At 44.7% G+C, this 9,532-nt stretch overlaps 1 protein-coding gene across 1 annotated transcript; it reads left to right on the top strand.

Moving 5' to 3' along the window:
• Positions 1 to 7,077: 7,077 nt before the first annotated feature.
• Positions 7,078 to 7,872, top strand: LOC124647201 (protein SRC2-like). Its single transcript, XM_047187173.1, has one exon. It carries the CDS (start codon positions 7,078 to 7,080, stop codon positions 7,870 to 7,872), a length of 795 nt encoding a protein of 264 aa, XP_047043129.1.
• The last annotated feature ends 1,660 nt before the right edge of the window (positions 7,873 to 9,532 follow it).

Raw genomic sequence — 9,532 nt, 5'->3', positions numbered from 1 at the left:
AGAACATGACGGTAACAACAATACGTAACCGTGCTTCGTTCAGTTACGTATTGCTCATAAATTGGCAGATTTTTATGAGTTACCTACGAGAGAATTCTACTCAAATTCGTGACGAGCAAGAAATCTGTTCTGCGCAGATAATCCAAATCTAGTATCAACATTACTATCAAAGACTTTACTTGGCACAACAATGCAATAAAATAAAGATAAGGAGAGGTTGCTACAGTAGTAACAACTTCCAAGATTCAAATATAAAATAAAAGTGCAGAAGTAAAATAATGGGTTGTCTCCCATAAGCGCTTTTCTTTAACGCCTTTCGACTAGGCGCGAAAAGTGTGAATCAAGTATTGTCAAGAGACGAAGCATCAACATCATAATTTGTTCAAATAATAGAATCATAAGGTAACTTCATTCTCTTTCTAGGAAGTGTTCCATACCTTTCTTGAGAGGAAATTGATATTTAATATTACCTTCCTTCATATCAATGGTAGCACCAACAGTTCGAAGAAAAGGTCTTCCCAATATAATGGGACAAGATGCATTGCATTCAATATCCAAGACAACAAAATCAACGGGGACAAGGTTATTGTTAACCATAATGCGAACATTATCAATCCTCCCCAAAGGTTTCTTTATAGCATTATCAGCAAGATTAACATCCAAATAACAATTTTTCAATGGTGGCAAGTCAAGCATATCATAGATTTTCTTAGGCATAACATAAATACTTGCACCAAGATCACATAAAGCATTACAATCAAAATCATTGACCCTCATCTTAATGATGGGCTCCCAACCATCTTCTAACTTCCTAGGAATAGAAGTTTCAAGTTTTAGTTTCTCTGCTCTAGCTTTTATGAGAGCATTTGTAATATGTTTTGTAAAGGCCAAATTTATAGCACTAGCATTAGGACTTTTAGCAAGTTTTTGTAAGAACTTTATAACTTCAGAGATGTGACAATCATCAAAATCTAAACCATTATGATCTACAGCAATGGGATCATTGTCCCCAATATTTTGAAAAATTTCAGCGGTTTTATCACAACGGTTTGCGGCTGAGTTTCGAGGCAATTTTGCACGCTTTGCACTAGGAGTAGAAACATTGCCAACACCAATTATTTTACCATTGATAGTAGGAGGTGTAGCAACATGTGAAGCATTATCATTACTAGTGGTGGTAATAGTCCAAACTTTAGCTACATTATTCTCTTTAGCAAGTTTTTCGTTTTCTTCTCTATCCCACCTAGCATGCAATTCAGCCATCAATCTAATATTTTCATTAATTCGAACTTGGATGGCGTTTGCTGTAGTAACAATTTTATTATCATAATCCTTAGTAGGCATAACTTTCAATTTTAAAAGATCAACATCAGAGGCAAGTCTATCAACCTTAGAAGCAAGAATATCAATTTTATCAAGCTTTTCCTCAATAGATTTGTTAAAAGCGGTTTGTGTACTAATAAATTCTTTAAGCATGGCTTCAAGACCAGGGGTACACTCCTATTATTGTTGTAAGAATTACCATAAGAATTACCATAACCATTACTATTAGTAGAAGGATATGGCCTACAGTTGTTACCAGAATTATTCCTATAAGCATTGTTGTTGAAATTATTACTTTTAATGAAGTTCACATCGACATGTTCTTCTTGGGCAACCAATGAAGCTAAAGGAACATTATTAGGATCAACATTAGATCTACCATTCACAAGCATAGACATAATAGCATCAATCTTATCACTCAAGGAGGAGGTTTCTTCAACAGAATTTACCTTCTTACCTTGTGGAGCTCTTTCCGTGTGCCATTCAGAGTAATTGATCATCATATTATCAAGAAGCTTGGTTGCTGCCCCCAAAGTAATGGACATAAAGGTACCTCCAGCAGCTGAATCCAATAGGTTCCGCGAAGAAAAATTCAATCCTGCATAGAAGGTTTGGATGATCATCCAAGTAGTCAGTCCATGGGTAGGGCAATTCTTCACCAAAGATTTCATTCTCTCCCATGCTTGAGCAACATGTTCATTATCTAATTGCTTAAAATTCATTATGCTACTTCTCAAAGATATAATTTTAGCGGGATGATAATATCTACCAATAAAAGCATCCTTACATTTAGTCCATGAATCAATACTATTCTTAGGCAAAGATAGCAACCAATCTTTAGCTCTTCCTCTTAAGGAGAAAGGAAACAATTTTAATTTTATAATGTCACCATTTACATCCTTATACTTTTGCATTTCACAAAGTTCAACAAAATTATTAAGGTAGGCAACAGACGATCATCGAACTAACACCAGAAAATTGCTCTCTCATAACAAGATTTAGTAAAGTAGGTTTAATTTCAAAAAATTCTGCTGTAGTAGCAGGTGGAGCAATAGGTGTGCATAGGAAATCATTATTATTTGTGCTAGTGAAGTCACACAACTTAGTATTCTCAACGAGTACCCATTTTAGCAGTAGTAAATAAAGCAAACTAAATAAAGTAAATGCAAGTAACTAATTTTTTGTGTTTTTAATATGGAGAACAAGACAGTAAATAAAGTAAAACTAGCAACTAATTTTTTTGCGTTTTTATAAGAGCAAACAAAGCAGTAAATAAAGTAAAGTAAAACAAGACAAAAACAAAGTAAAGAGATTGGATGTGGGAGACTCCCCTTGCAGCGTGTCTTGATCTCCCCGGCAACGGCGCCAGAAAAAGAGCTTGATGCGTGCAGTTAACACACGTCCGTTGGGAACCCCAAGAGGAAGGTGTGATGCATACGATAGCAAGTTTTCCCTCGGTAAGAAACCAAGGTTATCGAACCGAGTAGGAGTCAAGGATCACGTGAAGGTTGTTGGTGACGGAGTGTAGTGCGGCGCAACACCAGGGATTCCGGTGCCAACGTGGAACCTGCACAACACAATCAAAGTACTTTGCTCCAACTTAACAGTGAGGTTGTCAATCTCACCGGCTTGCTGTAAACAAATGATTAACCGTATAGTGTGAAAGATGATGTTTGTTTGCGAAGAACAGTAAAGAACAAGTATTGCAGTAGATTGTATTTCAGATGTAAAGAATGGACCGGGGTCCACAGTTCACTAGTGGTGTCTCTCCCATAAGATAAATAGCATGTTGGGTGAACAAATTACAGTTGGGCAATTGACAAATAAAGAAGACATAACAATGAACATACATATATCACGATGAGTACTATGAGATTTAATCAGGGCATTACGACAAGGTACATAGACCGCTATCCAGCATGCATCTATGCCTAAAAAGTCCACCTTCAGGTTATCATCCGAACCCCTTCCAGTATTAAGTTGCAAACAACGAGACAATTGCATTAAGTATGGTGCGTAATGTAATCAACACAAATATCCTTAGACGAAGCATTGATGTTTTATCCCTAGTGGCAACAAGCACATCCACAACCTTAGAACTTTCCGTCACTCGTCCCAGCATTCAATGGAGGCATGAACCCACTATCGAGCATAAATACTCCCTCTTGGAGTCACAAGTATCAACTTGGCCGAGCCTCTACTAGCAACGGAGAGCATGCAAGAACATAAACAACACATATGATAGATTGATAATCAACTTGACATAGTATTCAATATCCATCGGATCCCAACAAACACAACATGTAGGATTACAAAGAAATGATCTTGATCATGATAGGCAGCTCACAAGATCGAGCATGATAGCACAATTAGGAGAAGACGACCATCTAGCTACTGCTATGGACCCATAGTACAGGGGTGAACTACTCACACATCGATCCGGAGGCGATCATGGTGATGAAGAGACCTCCGGGAGATGATTCCCCTCTCCGGCAGGGTGCCGGAGGCGATCTCCTGAACCCCCGAGATGGGATTAGCGGCGGCGGCGTCTCTGGAAGGTTTTCCGTATCGTGGCTCTCGGTACTGGGGGTTTCGCGACGAAGGCTTTAAGTAGGCGGAAGGGTAGGTTTAGGGCCGGCACGAGGGCCCCACACACCAGGGCGGCGCGGGCCCTAGCCTGGCCGCGCGGCCCTGGCGTGGCGGTGCCTCGTCGCCCCACTTCGTAATCCTTTCGGTCTTCTGGAAGCTTCGTGGAAAAATAAGACCCTGGGCGTTGATTTCGTCCAATTCCGAGAATATTTCCTTTGTAGTATTTCTGAAACCAAAAACAGCAGAAAACAACAACTGGCTCTTCGGCATCTCGTCAATAGGTTAGTGCCGGAAAATGCATAATTATGACATATAATGTGTATAAAACATGTGAGTATCATCATAAAAGTAGCATGGAACATAAGAAATTATAGATACGTTTGAGACGTATCAATGGTGTGATTCCCCTCAAATCTATTTTGGTTAATAGACATATTGGAAACTCTGGCCGATGTATGATCTCTATGCAAGGCCCTAAAGATATAGCCCATCTCCTTTTTCCAATGTGACACTCCTGGTCAACTATTGGAATAGCTAATGTAATTGCCAAGAAAATGTCTACTGATCGATCTGGTTCCACTGTTACTGAACATATGCTATGCGCTCATGACTCGAGGCTTTCTAGGTTTGAAAGCATTGGACAAAAGGAGACAATAGGTGTTGCTTGTTGGTACCTCTGGTGGTTACGTCGGCGACGGACACATGGTGAATCGGTTCCTCCTATTTTTAACAGCAAAATGTCAATTCTCTCTGTTACTGCAAATGCTTCAAAGGTGGGATCCAAGCCTGATCCTTCTCATACTTGCTGGGAGAAATCGAAACCGAAATCGAAAAAATCAAAGGTAAATGTTGGTGGTTCTTTTTCACCAAGATGTACATGCAGGATATGTGGCGGCTTTTATCCGAGATTGTGATGGGAAATTCATGGCGGCCTCTATCATTTCCGCCCAAATGTAGCACCAGCGGGCCGCAGATGAAGAGATGGATATGAGAGCAGATTTGGCCTTAGCTAATCGCCTCGGGGTTGATGACATGATTATGGATCAGACTAACTTCAGACCGTTGATGTTTGTTCAGGTGGTGAAACTTGGTGGGGTGAATCTTTTGCTATCTTTGCAGATTGCTTTGACTTGGCGCTACTTATTCTCATTCAAACACTTCCCAAGAGAAGCCAATAAATTGGCGCATGAACTAGCTAGAAGTAGTTTTTTTATCAAGAGTTTCTTGTAATCGGTTCGATGAACCCCCTAGCTTTATTATTTGCAAACTCATAAACCATGTAACTATTGTTGGCAATTAATAAAATACCGCGGCATAGTCATGTTGTTTCCCAAAAGAAAGTTTATAGTTGCTCGATAGTTGTGACTCCTATATGTATCAAAATATGTATGTCTCTAAACCTGGAGTGTTTAGGGTTTCTCCTCAAGAAGATGTCTATGTGCTAATCCTGACACTGAGATGGGGCTGGGGTGCACTGGCCTCTCCTCCTTGCATAGGCCACGATGGCATTCATTTTTCTTACCACCAATCAGATCGTATGCGCACTTTGACAGAGGATGTCGGGGCCGCGCAAGCTCTGTATGGATGTACTATGATAAGTAGTTCACATGGAGGATGTTGGGGAAGCATCCCCAAGGTCTTGGTGCAAGCTACATGCGAGCTTGGACCGGTGTGCATGCAGTGGTGGCGGCTAGATCCGTGTCACTATGTAGGCAACCTCCTGGCGGCTATTGTGGTGGTTTAAGGTGCGAAGACACCCCACCCATTTGCTAGCGCCACTATGGCCTAGCGCTAGGGACGGAGACAAGGGGAGGACAAGCAAGGGCTACCCCTCCCATGGCCATTATTTTCTTAAGCAAACTAGTCGTGTTTCATCCTCTATATGTTGTTTAAGCTTGTTTAGCCCCTTCATGCAGGTCACAAGACTAATTAATCTAGATCCGCCCCTGGAGCTCAACTCCTGGCCCTGCTTAGCGTGGATTATTTGGCTTGTGCGACTATCAGAAGCTCCAATCATTAAGATAATGGTTCGAACACCTCTTTGTATCCGGGTGAAACTCTTGCCCTAGCCTTTATTGGCCAATCTCTGCGATGATAAACTTGTCTTCGCTACCTTTTTGAAGGCGCCGTCTCCTGCCTGGTGTGCTAGACTTCAGTGGTTGTCTCCGCTACCAAGAAGAAAATCCTTGTCCTCGTCATCTTTGGCTAGACATGGTGATGGTGGTGTGACAATGTGGTTCCATTCTTAAAGACGTTGATGCGGAAGATGTTGACTTAGTCATAGGTGTTATGTTCATATCTTGTAATGGTTCTTTGTAGTTGTACATGTATGTACTATGTCTGTTGGTGACTCTGACCTCGTTGACTTGCATCAACTTTAATAAAAAAATGGTTGTATACATGAATTTGATGCAGAGGCGAGAGGTTCAACCTCCTTTTAGGAAAAATAATATCATATTATGCATGTCCGCAAAATACTACTCTAGCTGTCCGAATTACTTGTCGCGTATTTGTCTAGACACACATTTATCTAGGTACATCTTAGTGTATGGAGTATATATATGGAATTGGACATCACAACTTTTTGCAACATTTTTTATTTCGTCCATTGTGTCAAACACTTTTTGATGATAAATTCAATAGTTCAGCAATCCAAATAATTTAAGAATATAAATATTATCATCAGTTTTTTTTTTCTATTTTGTGTTTTACTTCGAAATCTTTGCAAATCAGGGAGGATCTAAACTCTCCGGCCACGACTTCTACCCAATCGTTTTCAGTGAGCAGAGGGTTAACCAAATTTAGAGCATACTCCCATGCTACTAAACTAACGACAGGAACGGCTGACCGCAGAATTAGCAAACATTATAACTAACTTAACTGAACTTAAACAAGGCTATTATTGACCAACCCAGCAGTGGACCGTAGAACTTGCACAAAATTACACCCAAGCCACCAAAAGAAACTTGCAATCCAAAGTACGCACCAACACTGTCGTTTCCCATCCTCCTCGGATCATTTCATAGCCTCCAAGAACTACACGTAGCTCACATTTCCGATAATAGAATCATCCATAACTTCCTCGTCGATCGTCTTCTCGGGAAACACGCATTGGCAATACCGGCCGATCGATCGATAGATCGGCACGGGCTCCGGCGAGGCGCGATGGCGTATCGAGTGCTGGAGGTGACGCTGATCTCTGCCAAGGACCTGAAGAAGGTGACGGTGTTCTCCAAGATGCGGGTGTACGCGGTGGCATCCATCTCCGGCGGCGACCCGCGCACGCCGACGCACCGGACGCACTCGGACCGGCACGGCGGGCGGAACCCCATGTGGCACGCGCCGCTGCGGTTCCCAATCCCGATCGCCGCCGACCCCCGTGGGCTCGCACTGCACGTGCTCCTCCGCTCCGAGCGCTCCTTCGGCGACCGCGACGTCGGCGAGGTGCTCGTCCCCGTCCAGGACCTTTTCGCCGCAGCGCCTCCCGCCGGCGAGCATCGCCACCTCAGCTACCAGGTGCGACGCCCCATGAGCGGCCGGAAGCGCGGGGTGCTCCACATCTCCTACAGCCTCACGGACGCGCCGGCGGTAGGGCAGGGGGACGCGCGGTGCGCGCAGCAGCTGACCGCGGCGGCGACGAAGGGCGGTGTCGCGGATGCAGTGACCGTGTACCCACCGTCGTACCAGCAGCAGGCTGTACCGCCGCCGTACGGGTACCAGCACCCCTCTTACGGCTACGGCCCGTCGTACGGCTACGGCCACGCCGCCGCCGCTCCGTATGGGTACGGCGCGCCGTCCGCCGCGCCGGCGAGGCACGACGACAGCAGCGGCGGAGGGATGGCGTCCGGGTTCGGGATGGGGCTCCTGGGCGCGGCGGTCGGCGGGATGATGCTCGGCATCGGCGAGGGCGTCGGGGACATGATCGCCGACGCGGAGATGGGCATGGATGGTTGCTGCTGATCTGCATGCATGCATGCATAGACATCGCTCATCGATAGAGACGTACTCGTACGTGTAATTAAGCAACCGATGTGTGTTGGAATGCATAGTGATTTCCTTCTTGCGCAGTTTGTAAACGAACGAGATGGTTGACGCATTTGACACTGGTCGATTTCATGTTGTCGTTCTGTTAGGAGTTTTCCGATCCTATAAATAAAGAGCTTTATTGCTTTCAGGCAATCTGGTTCGAGGTACGCGGCCAAAGTTGGCCAGAGCTGAGTAAATGACAAAAAGAACTACTGTACCATAATTAAGATAGTCGCCCACACGGCGAGCGGATACCACATCCTCTAGATTCAGGGCTACTCCGGCACCAAGTTCCTCACCGAAGGGCCCTCCATCAAGTCCCCCTCCCCCTTCACCGCAGCTGGCCACCGCTGGAGCATCCAGTCTTACCCCGAGCGGTAAAGCTCGGTTCTACCAGGCTTGCATCTCTCTCTACCTCGTTTCTCGAGGAGGACGTGGCCAGCCCGGTGAAGTCGCTGGTCCAGTTCGGCTTCGCGGCGGAGGAGCGTCGCCACCTCGTGCCGTTCTTTCCCAAGAAGAGCAAGACGCCATCGCCTTTGTTCAAGTCAAGCGAGTTGGATTTCATTAGCCGTGGCGCCAAGGGATGCGACCAGTTCATTGAGAGGAGTGCCCTTGTGAAATCGAAGAATCCGCCATCAGGTGCCACATCACTGGTGGAAAAAGGGTCTTCCATCCAGCCCCATTAGTCCCCAAATATTTCGAACCGTGACTAATGGGATCTTTAGTCGCGGTTCGGGAGGCGAACCGCGACCAAAGGCCTGGATCCAGGGCGCTCGGTGGCCAGCTGGTGCACGTGAGGCAGGCCAACCGCGACTAAAGGCCTTCGGGCACCTTTAGTCGCGGTTTGCCAGGCCAACCGCGACTAAAGCCCCTCCCCTATATATACCCATCCAGCAGGCTCACTTAGCCATTTGGTGCCACTTCTCTTCACAAACTTCACAAGGGTGTGTTAGGTTTGCTTTTGGTTCCTCTTATGCACACAATGTGTTTGATGAAATGCCCCAAGAGCATGAAACAAACATGATATGAAGTGTCGGAGCCACACTTGAGCTTCCTCATTTATTTTTTCCTCCTCGATCGCGGTTAGCAACTTGAATCTTTCATGTGTCATTGATAAAATATGCATGTGTGTAGTTCATTGTTTAATTTCTATTGTTTGTAGCTAGTTAGTTTAACAAATGCATGATGGTTAATTATATACTTTATATTATAATAATGCAGATGAATCGGCAATGGATGTACGGTAACCGACTCTCCGGCGAGTTCACTACGGGTTTGAAAGATTTCCTCGTAGTGGCTAATGCGAACAAACAGGGGGGTTTTGTTATCTGTCCATGTGTTGGCAGTAAGAATCAGAAGGGTTACTCTTCCTCAAGAGATGTCCACATGCACCTGCTTCGGCAGGATTTCATGCCAAGCTATAATTGTTGGACCAAGCATGGAGAAAGAGGGGTTATAATGGAAGAAGATGAAGAAGGGGATGATTTCATCGATGACAACTATCTTGATCATTTCGGTGATACTTTCATGGAGGATGCTGAAGGTGGGGAAGGTGAAGGGGAAGGTGAAGGGGAAGGTGAAGAAGAGGCACGTG

This window comes from Lolium rigidum, chromosome 4, assembly GCF_022539505.1.
Source record: "Lolium rigidum isolate FL_2022 chromosome 4, APGP_CSIRO_Lrig_0.1, whole genome shotgun sequence".
NCBI lineage: Eukaryota > Viridiplantae > Streptophyta > Magnoliopsida > Poales > Poaceae > Lolium > Lolium rigidum.
Note: the sequence above shows the minus strand (reverse complement) of the source record. Positions and strands in the feature narration are given on the sequence as shown.